The 23187-nt window shown below is 40.4% G+C and overlaps 1 protein-coding gene across 3 annotated transcripts in view; it reads right to left on the bottom strand.

Annotated features, from left to right (window-relative positions):
• Positions 1-23187, bottom strand: part of RASGRP1 (RAS guanyl releasing protein 1) — an 84420-nt gene that overhangs the window by 33646 nt on the left and 27587 nt on the right. For all 3 annotated transcript variants that reach the window (XM_021715736.1, XM_021715737.1, XM_021715738.1), the window contains exon 3: positions 3662-3767. In XM_021715736.1, coding sequence (XP_021571411.1) covers positions 3662-3767 — 106 coding nt within the window. The remainder of the gene's footprint in view (positions 1-3661; positions 3768-23187) is intronic.

Raw genomic sequence — 23187 nt, 5'->3', positions numbered from 1 at the left:
GCTGAGCCCTCAGGTTCGAGACCCACCTGGGCAACTTGGCGAGACCTCATCTCTACAATAAATAAAAAAATTAGCCAGGCATGGTAGTGCATGCCTGTAGTTCCAGCTACTTGGAAGGCTGAGGTAGAAGGATTGCCGGAGCCCAGCAGGCCGAGGCTGTGGTGGCTGGGAGCGGCCACTGCACTCCAGTCTGGGTGACAAAGCGAGTCTCCAACTAAAAAAAAAACCCAAAAAACAATGGAAAAAACAGGAAACCACCTGAGTTTATTGAACTAAAAAGTCTATTACTTCCAGGTCAGAGACCAGGTAACCTAAGGATGAAGGAAAAAAAAATCATTTTGCCTTCAATTTTTAATCTGGCATTCCATTACAGGAGTCATATTTCATACTCCTCTCTTAGAACTCCTTCCCCTACCCCAGGTTACATCTAAAAATGAGCAGAGCCCAGATAGAAGTTCTGGGAGACATGAAAAAAGTATCCTAATGTTTTACACCCATAGTAATATAAGTATTTATTGTATCCTACCATGAGATGGCCACTAAACTCACCTCTGGATACAAAGGTAAGTAAATCTTGCTCCCTGCCTTGAGGGACACAGAGTCTAGTAGGGGAGATGACACACAAACAGGTAAGTTATAATACAGTGTACATACTTTAAGAATACGAAAATCAATCTTTTCCTAAAGTAACTTTTAATTTAATTTTTCAATATCCTTGCAACTTTTTATCAAGTTGCAAAACAAAATCAAACCATAGCAGCTAGACACAAAGGTTCTACAGTTTACCTGAAACAGTGAAAGGACTCCCCAAAGACCAGAGTACATAGATATCACTTTGCCAAATGTACTGACTGAAGTTTGGGTAGATATATCTAGTTAGCTAACAAAATAAAAACACTCCACATTCTCTGCAATCACAGATAAAAAGTTTTTCAAGGTAGATTACATCTAGGCCAGAGACATGAGAGATACACTTTGACTCAAGCAATACAAAACTAAAGTCATAGGAATTAAATTGATTTTCAATCAAGAATACTATTTTAAAACACTAGAAGTAGTTTTAAAGTCAGGAAAAAGCTTCACAGATGAGTCTTGAGAGAGAGCAAGCAATTGCTAGGCAAAGAGGGTGGAAAGGGCTTTCTAGGCACAGGAACCGTAAGAGGCCCGTTATGTTTGGTGTGTTGAGAAGTTCAGCACCAAAGGGAAAGGGTTTCTCAGAAAGATGCAGAGTGAAGCAGGAAAAACTCACCGGGGACAGACTGTGGAGTCCTTTCTTCTGGAAAGCTAACGAGTGTGACATTAACCCTATAGTTTACAGAGGCTCTGAAGCGATGGCCTACCCAGTTTGCTTTGTAGGATAGGTAAGGAATAGGGGAGAGCATGTAGATGAGAAGACTATTATGGGACAGCAGTCTAGGAGAGAGATCAGGAGGGGCCTAAATTAAGACATGGCCTGGGAATGGGGAGAAGAGATCAGAGAAGAGTCATTCCTACAGGAGAACCCCTAAGAGTGGTTGGCAGACTCTGTAGAAAGAGAAAGACAGGGAGGAGTCAAGAGTGACTGAGATGTTTCTGGTTTAAATGACTAGATAGGTACTGACACCATTAACTGAAACTGAACAGGAACACACAGTCATGTGCTGCGTAACAATGTTTCAGTCAACGACAGACCATATATATAATGGTAGTTTCATATGATTATAATGAAGCTGAAAAATTCCTATCGAGCAGTAGGGAACAAAATATAGCCTAGATGTGTAGCAGGCTCAATCATCTAGATTTGTGGAAGTACACTCTATGATGTTCACACAATGACAATCACCTAATGATGCATTTCTCAGAACGTATCTCAGTTGTTAAGTAAAGCAAAGCTATAGAGGTGTCAAAGCAAAACAATGAGGCAGCAGTTAGGGATGGGGTAGTAAGCTAATGAACATATAAAGTTTGAAGTGTCAGCAGGACAAATTAGTCTAAACCTTAAAATGGTTTAGGTTAGAGGAAAATAGACTTGAAAGTCATTATCAGCACAGAAGAATGGTGGTGGAAATCCTGGTGAGAAATCACCGCAAAAAGGAAGTCAAGTGAAAGGAAACCAAGACATTTTCTTTGAATGTAACTGGAGCTCAGAGAAGAGGCTACATGAAAAGCTGGAGAAGGGATAGTTCAAGAGGGAGGAGTGCAGGTCTGGGAGCCCTGGAGAAAGCCAGGAGGGCAAAAGGGTGTAAGTCATACCCGTTGCTCCTGGGAGGAAACAAGGATGAGAAAAAACCATGGGGCATTGCAATAAGTAGGTTACCAGTGACATCAGAGGAAAGTTCGAGTACTGAGGAAGGGGACAAAGTTGAGAAGTGAATGGGAGTAGAGAGATTGGAGATAGTGAGTACAGACTATTTTAAGACATTTCACATCAAATTTCTAACCCTGACAATGGAATGAAGGGGAGGCAGGGTTGAGTTTCTTTTGAGGTGGGGGACTTGAATGTGTTTTAGGCTTAGGGACAGGCACCCATTGAAGAGGTAGAGTTCGAAGTATAGGAGAGAGAGCAAACAGCTGATGGAGTAAGAATCTGAGAGAAGTGGGAGGGAGGATGGAAAGGAGAGAGCGGGACCTGTTCCACTGACTGGGCAGGCACTCAGAAGTACACCCAGGGTGAGCATGCCAGGTACAATTTAGTCCCTAGGCCAAGAAGCAATTTTCAAGGATGAGTGTCTAATCTTTAGATTATTTAGAATCACTGGTATGCAGTGTTAATAAAAAGCAGACAGACTTTGAGTTGGTTTTATTAGGGTTTTACAATTCTCTGCAGACAAGGTACCTGAGTATTCCCTGCACCCCTTATTCTGTGTCCCTCTCCCCGCACTCCAACTCGGGTTGAGATGACAGGTACAGCTTTGTGAGTCAGTGTAGAGAAGGAACTCAGTCCTCATGACTTTTATTTTCTCTGTGTGCCTTAAGATGAAAAACGGGGAGTCAGAAGAGTGGTAAAGGATTAGAGCAGCCACAAGTCATGACTCAGTGCCAGGGGCCTGTGCTCCCTGTGCTAAACGGTCTCACTCCACCTACAGCCCTCTTTGCTTGGGGGCCGCCACTTACAGTGTTACCAGAGAGAAGAAGAAAGCAGGTGCTTTCTCCACCCTACACAGTTCACACCCCATAATAAGGTTAAAATCCAGCAGGTTTCACTTGGCACATCAGCAGTGCTGCTGCCTGAAGCAATAAGGACCAACAGATTCCCCTGATGCTATGGCACTGGGGAGCTTTCTTCAGAACCTGTGGAAAGTTGAAAAACTGGACAGGAAAGTGAGAAAAAAAATGTACCCCTTGAAGCATGCTTGAACCCTTGTCAATTTGTACAGGATGAATATGGATTTTGACCACTCTACAGGAAAAGCATTTTTCTATCAAGAGATACAGACGAAGGTTGTGTTTGCATGTTGATTTCTTTGGCCCCCTCCCAGAGCAGTCCACATCAACAATACTGCCCCACCCAATAGAAGATGCACAAACACACACTCATATACCCCTACCACTGAAATGACATATGAACCTATTTATCACTCGGGGTTATTCCAAACCACTCATAGTAAAGGTACTTCAAACTTCAAGCTGATTACTGAATGAATCCCATTTAGGGATTGCCAGTCACTATATTAAAGGATATAGGGTGATAACTTTTTGGAGCAGTTCTGCAGAGGAAATGACAATTCGGTGCATGGTCAGCATGACTTGCAACAGTTGGTTACTTCGACACAGGTTTCCATCTGCATCTGAAATTATAAAGAGCATTTGAGTTAGGCCCCAGTCACATAGCTGGACACCTGGGAATCCTACATTAATCAGGGGTGGGTGACCAGGTGCAGTCCTTCAGGCACACTGCTCTTCTCCCACTGTCTCTAGCACCACATATCCCTACATCTTGGCTTTTATTACCCTCCTGCTACATTCTCCCCTTGCAAAATATCCATTTTAGTGCTCATTGATCACCTCACACCAAAGGTGGTAGAATCTTGGGAAAGGGATAGAATCTGCATCAGTACACTTGAGTCTTGTTGAAAGCAGAAGCTGATCCAGGTTTTGTGGGGCCTAAAGTTCATATAATTGGGGGGGGGCGGGAAGAGAGATCTCTCGAGGGTCAGAATGGAAAAAAAAGTTAGTTTTAACAGATTTCAGTTAAAATATCTTACACATTTTACAAAAATATATGGCCAAATGAATACATTTTAAGGGCCCTCTCATGGCCTTGGATGGGGCTCATGCAAGAAAGGAGCCCTAAAATGTACGTATCCCTGGTTTTATGGCGAATCTGTCTCTGGGTGGAAATAAAAAAGTAAGACTATATGCAAACATTACATTTGAAGATTGCTGGTGGATTATAAGTATCCATGATGATTTGTATCAAAGAGCATAATTATCTAGGTTTTCCAAACCCCAGCTGGTACCAAATAAGAAGATGCATTTTCTACCCCAGCATTGGGTCTAAAGATCCCTCACAGAGTGGTCCTCAAAAACTTCTCAGCATTTATGAAGTATCAGGAGCCGTGCCAGTTATTCACTGCCAAATCTACTGTCTTTCACCGTAAAGCAAATTACCTGGCTTGCTTGCCTGCTGGCTTCTGTTGGGCTCAGCCACTGGGAAGCATCAGCAAGAGACAGGAAGAGAGAGAAGTCAGGATGTTTCTTTCTCATTCCCTCTCTGCTTTGATACCAGTTCCCTGGTATGGTAGGGATCATTTATGGTAGCTACATATCTCTTCCATAAATGATCCCACTGGTTGGCCGTTCCTTCATGGTTCTAGCTCTCACTGCGTTCTAACACTATTACTCTCCTGTGACCTGTAGGCCCTACGGGTGGTTATGACTACTGACTGTTGATAGTTTCTGAGTCCAACATCTCTTAGTTCCACTCTCATCTCTGGAAGTAGTCTTTAATGAAGTCTTTAATGAAGTTACATGTCTTCATTTATACAAATGAATTCCTTTCCCAGCTGGGAACTTCAATGATCCAGGATGGAAGTGTCAAATGAAAGAATACACATGAATTGTTTTGTCATCTGTATTGCTCTTTAAAATACATTATGCAAAAGGGGTTACCCTTTTCATTCTGTTTCAAATGTATCAAATGGCAAATGAAGGACATTGTGCATTTGGGCTCAGGATTCAGAAGTCTTGGCTTTTCAAATGATGACCTAAAGTTATAGTTCATTGAGAAACTGTAAGTAAACTGCCAAGATCCCTCATCTTTCCATCACCAAATCCACCAATTCACCAGCCCTCGACTGCCCTCGCTGTCCTGTTAGCAGGGAAGGCCTTATAGAATCTGACATCACTGTGCTCTGGGTCTCCTCCTTTCTCAAGGACACTGATCCTGCATTTGTCCACTTTCTCTCCTGTGATTCACAATTTTTTTCTCCCTTTCTACTTCTTTACTTCCATTATCATTTAAATAAGCCTTTGCATCTCCAATTTAAAACAAAATGAAATTAAACAGAACCTTCAACTCTCGTCCTAACTACCTCTCTGTTTTTCTGCTCCCCTTTTGAACAAAACCATGAAAAAAATAGTATCATTTTCTCACTTCCCATTCACATTCCATTATTCTACTAAGTCTTTTATTTTCAAGGTTCCCATTCAGCTCCACATTGCCAAATCCAATAGTTATTTCTCTGTCCTCATCTTACTTTCCGATTCAGTGGCATTCAACCCAACACAACCCAAGTTGATGACTCTCTTTCCTGGAACACTTTCATCTCTTGGCTTCTACAACTTCACACTCTCATCCTCTTCTTCTGTCTCCTCTTCCTCTGCTGAGCTTTTAAATGTCAGCATGCTCTGTGTCTTAGTCCTCCCACTTCTTTTTAAATTTTTTTAAACAATTTTTAAAATGTAAAACTTCTTAAATTTTAAATTTAAAAAATTTATACTTCTTTTTTCTAGGAGAACTCATTTAGTCCTTTGGCTAAACACCATCTATGTGCTGATGAATGCCCAATTTGTATCTTTAGCCTTGATCACCAAATTAGTATGTCAAGCAGTCTACTAGGCAAATTCAATTTGATGTCTGAGTTCAAAGTTAACTTATTTAAATAAAACTCCTGGGAGGGATTAAGATGGCTGACATGAGGCAGCTAGCGTGAGTTTCTCCTATGGAGTAAACCAAGATAATAAGAGTTTCCTCAGTACTCAGAGAGGAACAAGACCAGCAGTATACCCAACAACTCTAGAAGATACAATAATAACTGCAGAGTACAAAAAAGAGAAAAATCCACCCACCTGGGCTGGAACTAGCCAAACTCTTGCCTGCACCACTACAGCTCACCAGCAGCCTCTGGATGCTGTGGGGAAGGTGAGTGAAGGGGATTCAGGAGTTCTATGTTCCTGTTGTAGACCTGGAGGGGCCCCTGAGCCTTGTGAGACTCCAGTACCTCATGGGAAACTGCCTTACCAACAGCCATACTCTGCCAAAGCCCACATGGAGTGGTGCAGGAAAAAAGAAAGCCTTGAGCACCACCACCCACCATTTTCTGGAAACTCAACACTTGCAGGTAGCAAGGCTGCTTTCTAGTCAGCCTGGGAGTGTGGCAGTCCTCAAGGGCAAACTTCTTGGCTATAGACAGTCCCTGGCTAGGGCAGATTGCCTTGAGAACACCTGTGGCCAAGGCAGGCTGCACTTTGACATTTACAAAGTAAGCTGCCTGAGGCCAAGGTTTGGAAGTCAGTGGGACTCCTTGCCATAGCAGCCTCTAACTCCTCTTGTAAACTCTTCTGTGCCTACCCTGCATGACAGCATTACTCTAGTGGCCTGGGACTTCTTTCCAATCCCCACTGGGGTAGCCAGAGTAAACTCTTAAGGGGTGTTCAAGCTCCTTCCCTCCACCCCCTGACCCCCCCAAAGGCTCAAAATAGACAGATAACTTGGGTAATCCCCAGTCTTGCCCTCTGCCTAGGTTGGCTAGGTATTTCCTTGGAGCAACACATGGCAATAAGAAATCCCACAGCCAACACTGCAGCTGGCTTTCTTCCACAAGCACCACCATGTGGCCAGGGTCAACAGCACAGCCCAGCACATTGGAGAAGGCCTGATCCCAGACCCCAGCTAACATTGCTTTCCAAGCCACTCTGGCCACTCAGAATGGCATGACCCGGTACAGGTACCCAGCATAGGATGGCCATAGCTAGCAATTGAGAAGCTTATCACACCAAAGGCTATATAACCACAGGAACCCTATAGTGCCTGTGTCAGTCACCTGCCAAACTCAAATAAGAAGAAATACTCTACCTAAGTGAGAAGGAACCAGAAAAGCAATTCTGATAATATGAAAAATCAGAATTCTCCAACACCTCCAAAAGGCCACACCAACTCTTCAACAATGAATCTAACCAAAATACAATTTTTGAAATTCCAGACATAGAATTCAAAAGGTTGATTATAAAATTTATCAATGAACTTCAGGAAAAAATTGAAATCCAACATAAATAAATTTTAAAAAACTATTCAGGACATGAATGAAAAAATCTCCAAAGAGACAGAGATCTTAGAAACAACAACAACAAGCTGAAATTTTGGAAATGAAAGAATCATTCAGGGAAGTACAAAATGCAATGGACAGTTTTAACAGTAGACTAGAACAAGCAGAAGAAAGGATCTCGTAACTTGAAGACAAGGTTTTGAATTAACCCAATTAGACAACAATAAAGAAAAAAGAATCAAGAAAATGGATCAAAATCTCCAAGAAATGTGGGATTGTGTAAAATGTTCAAATCATAGGTGTTCCTGAGGAAGAAGAAAAAGGAAGAGGTTTGGAAAACCTATTTGAGGGAATAATGGAAGAAAACTTCTCCGACCTTTTCAGAAATTTAAACATTCAGATAGGAGAAGCCCAAAGAACCCCCAGAAGATTCACTGAAAAAAGGTTATTCCTCAAGGCATATAATCATCAGGTTATACAAAGTTAATATAAAGGAAAGAATTTTAAGAGCAGTGAGACAAAAGCATCAAATAACTTACAAAGATAAACCCATCAGACTAACAACTGACTTCTCTGAAGAAATCTTACAAGCCAAAAGAGATTAGGACCCTATCTTTAATCTCCTCAAACAGAGTTACAGTCATCCAAGGATTTTGTATCCTGTAAAACCAAGTTTCATAAATAAGGAGAAATGAAGTCATTCCCCGACAAGCAAATGCTGAGAGAATTTGTTACCACTAGACCAGCTCTACAAGAAATATTCAAAGGGGTTCTAAATACTGAAACAAAAGATCAAAATATACCAGTAGGAAAATTCTGGAAACCATATGGCTCACAGGCCTTATGGAACACCAACACAATAGAAAAAATAAATAAACAAATAAAGCAACTGCATAACAACCAGTATAAAGAGTATGATTCCTGCTTTCTTTTGTGTTCTGTTTGCCTGAAAATTGTTTTCTGTCCTCTTACTTTGAGTCTGTGAGTGTCCTTCCTAGTGAGATTAGCCTCTTGTAGACAACATATTATTGCATCAATACATTTTATCCAATTTGCCATTCTATGTCTTTTCAGTGGTACATTTAGTCTATTCACATTCAGGCTAATTATTGAGATATGAGAGTTTATCCCTTTCATGAGATTCTTACTGAGTTTGTTGTTGCTGCTGTTTGTTTACAACCTCTGTGGAAAACAGTTTGGTAATTCCTAAAAGATTTAAAAATCAACCTTCCATACCCTGCAGCCCTGAAGTCTGCCAGCCCTGCAATCCACCTACTGGGAATATACCCAGAGGAATTCGAGTCACTCTATGTAAAAGATACCTGTACACCATGTTTACTGCAGCATTATTTACAACAGCAAAATTATGGAACCAACCATGCTGCCCATTGAAAGAAGACTGGATAAAAAAAATTTGGTACATATACACAATGGAGTTTTATGCAGTCATAAAGAAGGACAAAATTATGAATTTCACAGCAACTTGAATGGACTTAGAGTCTATAATACTGAGTGATCTAACACAAAAACAAAGAACTAAGTATATCACATGTTCTCAGTCATAAAAGGACCTTGAACAAATATCGTAATACTATAAGAAAGGGATTGGTAGTAGTGGGAAACTGCCGGTGGGGGGGCATACCTTATCAACAAGGTTACTTGCATAATGAACATTTGTTTACCTAACACTAAATTGTACCCCACATCTTTAAAATAAAAAATTTTAAAAAAAACCAACCAGTATGATGAATGAAATGGTACCTTACATATTATTATTAATATGGAACATAAATAGTCTCAATGCTCCACTAAAAAGATCTAGACTGACAGAATGGATTTAAAAAAAAACCCAAATATCTGCTGACTTCAAGAGACCCACTTAACTTACAAAGGCTCCAGTAGACTCAAGGTAAAAGAATGGGAAAACATATCCCATGCAAATGGAAACCAAAAACAAGTGGGAACAGCTGTTCTCATAACAGATAAAACAGACTTAAAATTAACAATATAAAAAGACAAAGATGGTTATTACATAATGAAAAAGAAATCAAGCCAATAAGAAGACAACAATTTTAATATAAATGTGTCTAACACCAGAGCTCCTAGCTTTATAAAACAAATTCTACTAAATCTTAAAAAAAGAGATAGACAACAATACAATAATAGTGGGAGACTTCAACACTCCACTGAGAGCAACAGACAGGTCATCAAGGCAGAAAGTCAACAAAGAAACAGAGTTAAACCGAACTCTAATGCAAACTAACAGACATCTACAGAACATTCTAACCCAAAACTATAGAATATACATTTTTCTCATCAGCACATGGAACATTCTCCAAGTTAGACTATATGCTAGGCCACAAATCAAGTCTCAACAGATTCAAAAAAATTGAAATCATATCAAGCAACTTCTCAAATTATAGTGGAATAAACTAAAAATTAACTATAATAAGAACTTGTGAAACCAAACAAAATTAAACAACTTGCTCCTGAATGATTCTTGGGTCAACAATAAAATCAAAATGAAAATTTAAAAATTCCTTGAAATGAATGACAACAATGAAACAAGTTATTAAAACCTCTGGGGTACAGCCAAAGCTGTGCTCAGAGGAAAATTTACAGTGCTTAAGGCCTACATTAATGAAACTGAAAGATCATCTATTGAAAATCTAACATCACACCTCACAGAACTAGAAAACAACAAACCAAACCCAAAGCTAGCAGAAAAGAAATAATGAAGATCAGAGTAGGACTAAAACAAAACTGAAATTTTTCAAAAATGCAAAGGATCAATAAAACAAAAAGTTGGCTCTTTGAAAAGAGACAAAATTTGTAGACCACTAGCTAAATTAATTAAGAAACACAGAAGATTCAAATTAGCTTAATCAGAAATGAAACTGTTGGCATTACAATTGCTATGGTGAAAATTCAAAATATCATCTGAGACTAATATGACACCTCTATGCAACCAAACTAGAAAATCTAGAGGAAATGGATAAATTACTGGAAGCATACAAATCCCCAACTTTGAATTAGGAATAAACAGAAACCCTGAAGACCAATAACAAGCAGTGAGATTGAAACAGTAATCAGAAGTCTCACAACAACAACAGCAAAGCCCAGGACCTGATGAACTCACAGCAAAGTCTACCAGACCTTCAAAGAAGAACTGGTCCCAATTTTACTGCAGCTATTCCACAAGATTGAAGAGGAGGGAATCCTCCTTAACTCAGTCTACAAAACCAGTATCCCTCTGATACCATTGCCAGGAAAAGACACAACAAAAAAAGAAAACCACAGACCAATATCCGTTATGAACAAAGATGTGAAAATCCTCAATAAAACATTAACACACTGAATTCAACAGCACACAAAACAATAATCCACCACTACCAAGTGGGTTTTATCCCAGGGACGAAAAGATGGTTCAACATACACCAGTCAATACACATAAACCAGTACATAAACAGAATTAAAAAAACAAAAATCATGTGATCATTTCAATAGATACAAGAAAAATGTGATAAAATCCCAAATCCCTTCATGATAAAAACCCTCAATAAAATGGGCATAGTGGGAACATTCATCAAAATAATAAAAGCCATACAACAAACCCACAGCCAATGTCATACTGAACGGAGAAAGGTTGAACACATTACCTCTCAGAACTGGGACAAGGCAAGGATACCTACTTTCATCACTCCTATTCAACACCGTACTGGAATAGTACCAGAGCAATCAGGCAAGAAAAAGAAATCAAGGGTATCCAAGGTGGAAAAGAAGAAATCAAGCTATCTCTGTATGCTGGCAATATGATCTTATACCTAGAAAACCCTAAAGACTGCTCCAAAAGACTACTGGGCTTGATAAATGAATTCAGTAAAGTTTCAGGATATAAAATCAGCACAGACACATCAGTAACACTGCTATATACTAACAGTGACCAAGCTGAGAACCAAATCAAGAACTCAATTCCATTTACAACAGCAGCCAAAAAGCTAAAATACCTAGTAATATATTTAACCCAGAAGGTGAAAGGATAACTCTACAAGGATAACTACAAAACTCTGATGAAAGAAATGGTAGAGGACACAAAAAAATGGAGAAACACCCCATGCTCATGGACTGGAAGAATCAACATTGCTAAAATGACCATACTACCAAAGTAATCTACAGATTCAACACAAACTACTAACATCGCTTTTCACGTAATTAGAAAAAACATTCCTAAAATTCAAATGGAATACAAAAAGAGCCAGAATAGCCAAAGCAATCCAAAGTGAAAAGAACAAAGCTGGAGGCATCACATTACCTGACTTCAAATTATACTACAAGTCTGTAGTAACCAAAACAGAATGGTACTGGTATAACAGCAGATGCATGCACCAATGGAATAGAATAAAGAATCCAGAAATAAACTAAAATACCTACAACCAACTGATCTTTGACAAAGCAGACAAAAACATACACTGGGAAAAGGACAGCCTATTCAATGAATGGTGCTGGCAAAATAGAATAGCTACATGCAGAAAAATGAACCTTGATCCCTACCCCGCCCCTTATATAAAAATTAACTCAAGATGGATTAAAGACTTAAATGTCAGACCTGAAACCATAAAAACCCTAGAAGGAAACCTGGGAAAAACTCTTTTGGACATTGGCCTAGGCAAAGAATTTATGGTTAAAACCCCAAAAGCAAATACAACTAAAACAAAAATAAACAAGTGGGACTTAATTAAACTAAAAAGCTTCTGCACAGCAAAAGAAATAATCAACAGAGAAAATAGGCAACCCACAGAATAAGAGAAGATATTTTCAAGCTATACATCTGACAGAGTACTAATATCCAGATTCTACAAAGAACTCAAATAAATCAGCAAGAGAAAAATAAATAATCCCATTTAAAAGTGGGATGACATGAACAGACATCTCTTAAAAGAAGATATACAAATGGCCAACAAACATATGAAAAAATGCTCAACATCACTAATTATCAGGTAAATGCAAATTAAAACCACAATGAGATACCACCTTACACCAGTCAAAATGTCTATTATTATGAAATTTAAAAAAAAACAGATGCTGATGCAGATGTGAAGAAATGGGAATAATGAGACACTATTGGTGGGAGTGTAAATTAGTACAACTTCTATGGAAAGTGGTATAGAGATTTCTCAAACAACTAAAAGCAGATCTACCATTTGATCCAGCAATCCCACTACTAGGCATCTATCAAAAGGAACAGAGGTCGTTATATAGCAAAGACACCTGACTCGCATGTTCATTGCAGTACAATTCACAATTGCAAAGATGTGGAATCAACCTAAATGCCCATCAACTGATCAGTGGATAATGAAAATGTGGTCTATATACACTATGGAATACTCTTCAGCTAGCAAAAAGAATGAAATAATGCCTTTTGTAGCAACTTAGATGAAATTGGAGAACATCACCCTAAGTGAACTAACTCAGGAACAGGAAAAAACACGGCATGTTCTCACTTATAAGGGGGAGCTAAACTAAGGATCTGCAAAGGCATAGAGAATGGTATAATGGACACTGGAGACTCAGAAGGGGGAGGGACAAAAAAACCACCTATGGGGAACAATGTGCACAGGTGGGGGTGGTGGGTACACTTAAAGCCCAGATCAAAACTATTTGAAGCTATCAAAAATAAATAAATAAATTTAAAAGACTCCTGACCTCTCTCTGCCCCGGTTCACTCCTCCTCCCTTCTTCCTCATCCTCAGAAATACTACCACCAACCATCTTCTCAGCTACCTAAGCTAAAAACCTAAGTGTTATCATCATTGCTCATATTTCTTCATATCCAATCCATCAGGCATTCATGATTCTACTTCCAAGATATATCTCAGACCTGTTCACTTCTCACCATCCTTGCCATCATCCTAGCTGTAGCCACCAAGGTACAATGGCCTAATTGACCTTCCTGCTTTCACTCTTGTCCACCTACAATCCATTCTCCACGCAGCAACCAGGAGTGAGCTCCTAAAACCCATAAATCAGGTCATAAATTTAGTATGCTTCAGTGGCTCTCATATTTAGAGTAAAACTCGCTTTACTCCTTATTGTGGCCAAAAGATTGCCACAGGTCTTAGCTTCTTTAACTATTATCCACTTCATTTCATACCATATTGTTCTTCTCCACACCTCTACTTATGCCTCAAACACTCCAAGCTTGTTCTTATCTCATGGCCTTCACATTCACTATTCCCCTCAATATAGTCTTTCTACCCTTGACTTATTCATGTCATTTATGTCTCAATGTCACATCTTTAGAGAAGGCTTCCTTAAACTACCTAAGGTGGACATTACCCTGCCTGAGTTTCTTCATAGCACTTACCATGATCTGAAGTTATGTGGTTTATTTATTTGCTTCTTCTTTTATTTTTAGAATTTCCAGTAGAATACAAGCTACCTGACACATGAGCCTTGTCCATGTTTTCCACAAACATATTTTCAGGGCCTAGAACCGTCCTGACGTATGGCAGATACTCATTAAACATGTGTTGAGTACATGAGTAAACTGTATCAAATAGGAAACCCTTTAACTTTTCATGTCTCTGGAAATTGAGTTTGCTTTTGTCATTAGCTATTTCACTGATGTTATATAATATACACATTTATTTTCTTCTTGGCCAGTTTGCAAAAGAAACTCAAAGTTACAATCTGGTAAACTATCCTTAAAAAGTATTCATCCAGCCTGGTTATAGTTTTGTAAATCTTTCATTAATTATTCTCAATTTATACACCTTGTTGAGGCAAGGCTAGTAGTATAGCTTCCTCTATGCTTTCTGGTCCACATAATTTCTGTAATAATTATCTCTTTCACAAAAATTCTCCATAACAAACCACTCAAAAGCTCAGTGACTTAAAACAGTAATCATTTACTTTTGGTCTCGCTTCTGTAAGTTAGCTGGGGGTCAGCTGAACTTTGCTGGGAGCCCTACCCCCACATGCCTCCCAGCTTCCTTGGACCAGTAAGTTAGTGGGGGTAAGTTCTTCTCATGATGATTTCAGAAGACTGAAACATAGTGAAAATACCCAAAGCCTCTTAAGTCAGGCTTGGAACAGGCATGCTATTCCTTCTGTCTCATTTTGTTGGCCACAGCAAGTTACACTGCCGAATCTAAGGTAAAAGGGCGGAAACTTCAAAGTCACATGGAAAACATCACTGACAGAGAAGGTAAAAAATGGTGGGCTCTAATGAGATCAAACCTACCACAGTTACAGGGAGCTGACTTTCCAAAGCATTTGACAATATAGTCTTTACAATGTATCCTTAATCACAGAGCTAGTAGTGTTCATATTCCGGAATGCTATGGTGAAAAGGAGAAACTATGAAAAATATTTGTAAGGTGTGCATAACAATGTTCATATGAATTATGGACAAAGGCCTAGGCTAATTCAGTATGGACAGCATCTACAACTTGCTATCTCAATTCTCCTTTATGCCTGGCTAGCATCTTTCCATGGATGATCATATAAGAGGGAATGGGGCGTAGAAGAATCCTGGGTGAGATAAAAACCAAGTCATATATGAAAGGATTCAAGAAGTTCAAAGGGTTTACCATAGAGAAGACTCAGGAGAAATTTAGAATTGTCTCCAAATATTTAAAATGTTATTTGTGAGAGAAGAATAAACCTATTCTGTGGGGCCACAGCAGCAGCATCTGTGCAGATGGACAGAAGTTATAGGAAACAGGATTGGGCACAACATGGGGCAGAAAATTCTAACCATGAGGACTGCCCAGCAATGGCAGCATTCTCATCACAGAGGTATTCAAAAGGAGGCTAAAGAGAGACACTTAACTCATTCACAATCACTGACGTGAATTTACATCATTCCAGATTTTGTCCCTGGTTGCCACTGATGCACATTTACGTCTTTACAAATTCTGTTTCTGAATGCTGCAACACTGTCATATGTAGGTGTTATTATTTTTTGCTTGAAAATGAATAGTCAGGCAATGAGAGAGAAAGTTAATTGAGATAATTATCTGATATCAACTCTGCAATGTTGTTATTGATTTACGTAGTTGGTAAAAATTGCAAGTTGGACATTATTTTGTTGTGATTAGTGTTGTATACTTGTACTTTGATATTTCAGGGTTTTCATACTTTAACATTAAAAGTAATTTGCCACAATTATGGAAAATGAAGAAATATATATGCTGGTGAGATTTTCAAGGACGAAGGTGAATCTAGTGAACTTATTAGTGACAGTGAAACAGATAGCGATGTGATGATGTAATGTAAATGAAGAAATTATATATAATATATATAGATACATATATATATTATATGTATTCAGTTTATAATCCGAATAAAAATACAAAGTATGGAATGCTAGTCAGAGTGGTATCTGAGGCAAATACTGGATATGTCTGCAATTTTCAGCTGTATTATGAAAAAGATGACAATTTAGAAAAGACCATTTCACTTGTGCTTAGTGACAGAAGTTTGTAGTAACCAGCTTCAGATTTTTTTTTTTTTTTTTAATTTTCACCTACTCTCAGTGTTAGGAAAGCAAAAAATTTGCCGATTGCGAATGTGTTGACAAACATGATTGAAACTGGCCTAACAGTCATCATTTATTGAAGCAGGGGCTGTGCCAAACCTTTAACCATGTTCTTTCTAATCCCACAACAACCCTGCAATGTTGGCGTTGTTCACAATTTGCAGCTAAGGAAATTAAGGCATGGAGCGATTAGATAATTTGTTCTAGGTCAAAGAGGCAATGGGTGGAGGAGCTAGGATCTGGCCCTAGGTCTGTTTGATTCCAGAACCGCTGCTCTTTCCACGACACCTGGCTGCATGCTGCATGGCCATTTGTTTGGATAGAGAATTGAAGTATTCAATGGAAGACGAGCTTTACAAACTCTTCCAGACCTTATGGTTACAAGTCTAAGAGCTACCACTAGGGTCACAGCCAACGCACACTTGGCAGAATTGCTTTTGTACTCATACTTTCTGAAAAACTCTTGTGGGCCTTGGTTGATTGATATTGATCTTGAAAGCTGCCTATAAGATTAAAACCCAGGGTGCTATGCCTAAAATTCACAATCATATTCACACTGCACTTTTAACTTGCAGCGCCTCTTCCACAGAATTTCAGTGACGTCCCCACGCTGCAGCTTGTTAATCCTCACATGTTCTCTGTGGGCGTGAGTACTGGCAAATGGGAAGTCCAGGAGGGGATGACTCACTCAGCAAAAGGAGGCAGAGAAGGGGTGAGGGAAAGAGCAGAAAGAAACACTCTGTCTCTACACCTAGCCCACAATTCCACTGCCTCTTCCTTCCCAGTTCTCCTTTTTCAACAAGAGAATGGTTCGGTGTAGTCACCTGCCCTCATTCCCACCACTACGTCTCCCCCGCACAACCTCCAGCCTCTACACAGCCTCATCAAGGATGCATGTGCTTCCTGCCCTCTTCCAAGAGAGCATGCACTTCTTCCTTTTTGAGAAGAGTCTCCCTTAGATGGATTTTCAAAGTGGGTGGTCAAAGGGATCTACTTTCCAGGCTGCTAGATTTTATTTTGATATTTTGATGTAATTGCTATAAGCTGCTTTAAATATTTCAATGAATAATTCCATTTTGTTTTCATCTTTAGGCTTTTAAAAATGCAGAGTGTCATACTAAAAATTCTAATAAGTAAAATGTGCAATGCATAATAAAATGTGCATATTTTTTCATTACCATCTGCTTCTCTTTACACTTCCAGGGAAAGACTTCTTTAAAGGGTTGAAACTTCAGTGGGGTATACAATGTCAATCTTACACACTTTACCACTTGGCTTGGGGAGTAACGTGTGCTGCTAGAGAAGTATACTAATTAAAGACTCAATCAACCTGTGGACCATTTGCTTAGAAGAACAGACAGAAAATCTAGGAGGGTTCTGGAGTCATTTGTCTGTGAGCCAATAACCATTTTCACCATTATACACAGCCTTACTTTATGGAATCACAGAATCTCAGGGTGGGAAAGACTTTAGCCATTTTCTACCTCTACTTTCTATCCAATGCATTATTTCCTACTAAAAGCATAACAGGTATGTGATTGTCTAGCCTCTACTTTTCCTCTTCCAATGAAATGCTATGGCTCCCTAGCTATTTTATATAGAAAGTTTTCATTCTACTTCAATTAAAAAAAATTTTTTTGGACACCATTTACCCATACTGATAATAAATCTACTCTGTGAAAAGCACTGTCCTGGGTACTAAAGGAAATCTGAAGAGTTATGTGAAAAACCTTGTCACTGAAGAACTCACAGTTGAGTAGGGGAACAGGACACAACTCAGGACATCTAATAATATCAGGCTGTAAATGTCCAGATTGAAACCCATGGACACCATGCTAAATGATGACAAGGCTAGAAGAAGGGAGAAAGCCTCTCTGGTTGCGGTGGTTCAGGAAGAATCTCATGATATCCGTGGTGAGGTGATCCGGAACCTTAAGATTCAAGAGGCCATGTCATCTGGCCCAGCTCTGCCTTTAAGTCAGCCTGCAAACTCTTCTCTTCCTTTCCTTGCTCAGTTTCAAATAAGCTGCGTACCACTGAGAGAGATGAACTGCTGCTTGATGATCAGAATTCTGTGAGAGAAAACTGGCAAAAGGATATAGTCCAGACCCTGTTCCTTGCTGACAAGAGGTGGGGGTGACTTTCCTACACTGCAGGCTTGTCTGGGGGATGAGGTGGAAATGCCTTGCTGCAAAATGGACATGAAACATGGAAACAAACGCCCAGCACCTGACAGAGACTCCAGAACAGAGTCATCTCTTCCTCTTTGTTTTTGGTTTCCATGGAAATCTCTTGATGTGTGAATGTACCAAGGCAGAATGCCAGCGATTGGTATGTGAAGGGTAAGCAGGCTGTCAGCACTGGGGCATAACATGAAATGGCAGTTGTGTTGCAACCAGGGGCCAGAAAATGGTCATGGGAAAGCTAGAATCAGAAACCCCTGGGGGCTGTGGTGAAGCTAATAATGGTGATCAGGAGCTTCAGAAACATGGACTGACTGGATTTAGGTTAAAACTGATAGATACACACAGAGAATCCCAAATGAATAACAAAAATGAATAACAATGTGACACATCTTCCAAAGAAATAAAACCTACTTGATAGCAGGACTATTACATTCATTAAACCCTGTTTGTAGAATGTATAAAAACTGGCAGCTAAAAATAAGCTATTTTGTTTTGTTGTTGCTATTGTTTGTTTGGTATAGTGTCTAAGTGCCAACAGCAGCAACTAAGGCAGGAAGTGCATGTAGAGAAAGAATGGGGTGACATAGTCTATGGCCACACCACCCAGAAGATGTCCAATCTCTTCTGATATTGGAAGCTAAGCAGGGTCGGGTCTGGTTGGTACTTGGACAGGAGAATGTGGTGATACATACAGTGAACCCTTATAACTTCTATGCATAGCCACTTAAAACATACAACCAATGCCACTTTGATCTTTTTTCTTTTTTTTGTCCCCAGCCACTCAAGACCGGGGGGACGAGAACAATCAGGAGAAAGCAAGTAATTTGCTAAAGATCATGTCCCACTTCAATGTGCAAGGTTGAGAATCAGTATGGGTGCCACCAGTAGCATGCTTGTAAGAATTTAAGAAAAGATCCCCCAGGGGAGAGGGGTGAGAGGACCCCTGATTTGTAGTGATTGCTATTTCCATGTGTAAATACTTCCACTATGATCACTTTCCAGCTACCAACATAAAGTCACTGAGCATGGAGCTAGGAAGAGATGCTTGTAGTCAGCTCTCAGGACAGGCACAGGCCACCTCCAGCATGCACATACTGCAGCTGTGAGCCTCGGTGAGAGGGCTGGTGCTCACGGGGCTGCCTTTTGTATTCCTTCACACTTGGTCTCCTTGCTGCCAGGTGCTCTGGACCCCTTGCACTCCTAATCTCACGCCCTCTAGGCCTGACCTGGTGACTCACTGGGCAGTTAATCCAGATCAACAAATTCCCCTAAAGAGAGGACTTCAGGGTGAATCCTCTCAGTGACAGGTGTATTGCAACAGTGATTTCTTGAAGTGGTTAGTGCTCTAACTTAAGAACAAAAATGTTCACGTAAGGTGAGAATTTGGAAAAAGGGAAGTTCAGTTCCTTGTACAGTTAACCCTGCTCTGGTTCTGGGGTAAACGCGTATGTCAAATCCGGGCCCATGGTGTGGCACCTGCTGTGTAGTGAGAAGATATATGTCTAGTTAGACTCCTGTTGATTTCTTTGCGTGGTATAGTGCCCAGGAATCTATAGAGTTCTGAATATCTTAGTTACAATTAATTTTTAATTATTTATTTGCAATGGCTTGGGGACACCAGTACATGGACAATACACAAGCCTCAAATTAACCTTGACCTGCAATTTAAAACTTCTACAACAGCCTTTGAGTGGAGTTTTCCCAAAGTGGGAGAGGGGCTGGTCAGGCTCACCTCATCTCTCTGCTACTATCCAAACTCTGGGCAGGGGGTGATGACACATGGTGCAATGACCAGGGTCATAGAGAAGGGCAAAGCCCAGTTAATCAACTCCCAAAGATAAGGTGATCTAGCCAGGCCTCACTTGACTCCCATCCCAGAGGCTAATCTGAAAAACACTTAGTGAAGGAAAAGAACCCATGCTTCTTTCTTCCGCCCTACTGATACTATTCACTGTCCTGAGGGGCAAGTGCAGTAAAGCAGGAGAAAGAGAAAGCATCTCAAGTTGCACAGCATCTAGATATATACACGTGTGTACAGACCTGCACAAAACAAGCATGTCCCCATAAAAACCATCCCTGAAGCAAGCCACAATTCCCCCTAGAGAAGAACACATGATAACAATACATTATGCTTTTAAGTTCAACAAACTGCCACCTGTGCTGAACATTTGAGTTGTACATTCACTCCATGCAGTAGCAAGACCGTGGGTTCAATTTTACAGATGAGGAAACTGAGGCAACATGCCTCAGCCATGACCACAGAACTGGTGGATGGAGGCATCTCCACAAGAAGGGTCTGCTACCCAGGGCTCTTTCCTTGGCATTCATTTCTCCTCGGGGATTAGGAGGTGAGTGGGAATATACTGGGAAGAGCTCTACCATTTGGCCAACGCTGCTATAGGGCTAGCCCCTTACCCATACTCCCAATGCTTTTTCCTCTTCAAGAAACCTTGTACCCATACAGACCAACCGAACCCTTCTCACTGTTATTATGGTACATAATCTAAAAGTGTCCCTGGAGAGTCTAACCTTTAAACCCACCACTTTTCATGGCATCAACACAAGGCAGCTATTATTGGTACCATTAAGCTAGGACAACTAGAACATAGTCTGTGAGCCAGAGGCCGGCAGGTGAAAATGCCAAGTCTCCGCAGAGATCACAGTGCCTATGTTGGCTCTTCTCTCCACTTCTTCCTGCAGCAGAAGCACCATCCACTCTGTCAGCCAAACCAGACGTCAACAGAAACGTTCCTCCCTGGGCATGGCTTTCCTTCTGAAGCGTGAAGCTCTGTGTAAGGAATGACCTAGATTTTTTGGATGAGCAATTGAAATCTATAAATGTCTAACCAAGCGCATGAATTGCCTAAAGTGAGAAAGAGCTTTTAGCTGTATTGCCTCTGCTGAGCAAGACAGCTGGGCTTCCTTGGGGACTGCAGTCTCGATCTGGACCTGTCACGTCTGAAGAATCAGGAGTCTGCGAAGTCGTCAGGGAAGTTGTCTTCTTCAGTTCTGCAGATTGGACACAATTCTGTGGATGGGAGTTAGGACCTGGGGCTAGGAACTAACCACAAGGGCAGGAAGATGGCATGACAAGTCCTGAGCAGAGCCAGGGAGCTGATTCTGGGACAGCTCTATGACTTCACACTCTAAGAGCCATGGCTGAAGTTAGTGTCAACTGAATATCTTGGATGGCTACTTCTGTGGTCCACCAAACTCCCTGGGAACAATCAAATTATCTGGCTGGATAGTTATACTGCAGTTTGATTCTCTGGTGAGCTGCTGTCAGTGTAGCCTTCTTGGCTCATAGACAGTGACCATTCCCACTGTAGTACACTAGCAACAAGTCTAGCAAGGGAAGAAGGAATGGCAGGGCCCTGTCCCACCTTCCCAGGGGGACGCAGACAGGTGCTGTCAGCAAAGGGCCATTGAATCCAAAGAAGAAGAGACAGACACAAACAAACTGGGAAGAAAATCAGGGCAGGCTCTTACCTTGCTCACTGGAACACATTCCTATTACTTCATTCTTGTCTGTTACATTCTGGGCCTTTTTTGCAGATTTCTGGACATAGTGAATAGGTACTAATAAATAACTTGGAGAATTCCCCAAATACTTGTACAGTGAAATAATATAAGGCCCATCCAAGAATTACCAGTTAGTCATGACCTCAACCTTCTTCAGAAAATTGTTCTCAATGTGTGACTAGATCCTATCAGACCTACAAGCCTAGGTAACCTCATTCCGGTGCATGACAGCAATTGGTATATGCTGAAGAATTGCAGCAATTGGTATATGCTGAAGAAAAATAACAACACACTGAAAACAGTCTTACCACAAAACATGCTTTTCACCATAGAAACTGTCCTTTGCTTATAACTCTCTGCAATGAATGGTCCTGTACAAAAAGCATCACAGTCCATGTATGGTAAAAGTAACTGAGGAAAGTCTTTGAAATCAGATAGAAATTATTCTGAAGGACTCCCCTCCCCTTCTGTGGTTGTAGTTAGGATTAGATTATGGTTGATTAACCATATAAAAATGTTAGTAAACTGTAAGGCACTATAACTGTTGTGAATTATTCCTACTTCTCTTGCTGGATTTAGAACACTATTTTGTGGTCTTCTTTGTTCCTGTTAGTCCTTTGCTACTCCAGACTGTGACCATGATATTTTTTGTTAAATTTTTAACTATAACCACAACTCAAAGAGTGACTGTTCATTGTGGTTTGCCACACTGTGTCAATGAGATCGGACTTAGTTTCCCTCAAGACTTAGTCTTCCATGCTTCCTTTCAATCCCAGATTTTAAGCATAGCCTTCTCTAAGATCCTCAAGACAAAAAGATGTCTTCAAGGTTGCAGAAGTGCTAGAAAGATCTGCAGGAGGACCCAGATAGCAACTCTGAAAGAACTACACATGTGGGTGAAGAATCTCTTGCTATCTGAAGCAAAAAAGAAACTGGCCTCTAGTAGTAGCCAAGAGGCAGATAAGAATGTGTTTCAAAATGCCCCAAGTCAAACTGATGCAGTGTCACTGTCTTACAGAAATAGCCAAATTATAGCACTGCAACTCATAGTGTTGTCACTAACTGGAAGATGGAAAAGACCAGCAGAAAATAGTTGGTACTGTTGGGGAAATGCAGCATCTGGTCAGAAGAAATGAACTATACTCAAGGTTTAGCAACTTTCCCTCTCTCTTTCTCTCTGTCCGTTGCTCTCTATCTTTATGCTAACATACTTGGAGCACTTCCTGTGACCTAGCACTGTTTTAAGAGAACCTTTACCTAAATGAACCCTATGAGACAGGTGGTATTGTTGCCATCTGTTAGGTGAGGAATCTGAGGCCAGGGGTTAAGGAAACATACCCAAGTTTACACAGCTAGTAAGTGGTAGGCCTGAGATTCATTGAAACCCAAGATGCCCGGCTCCCGAATGGTCCCAATCCTTTCTGAGCCTCAGTTTGCTCATTTGCGGAATAAGAGCTTCATAATGTCCCAG

The sequence above is a fragment of the Carlito syrichta genome, unplaced genomic scaffold (assembly GCF_000164805.1).
Source record: "Carlito syrichta isolate Samal-C Ts95f unplaced genomic scaffold, Tarsius_syrichta-2.0.1 Scaffold307338, whole genome shotgun sequence".
NCBI classification, from domain to species: Eukaryota; Metazoa; Chordata; class Mammalia; order Primates; family Tarsiidae; genus Carlito; species Carlito syrichta.
Note: the sequence above shows the minus strand (reverse complement) of the source record. Positions and strands in the feature narration are given on the sequence as shown.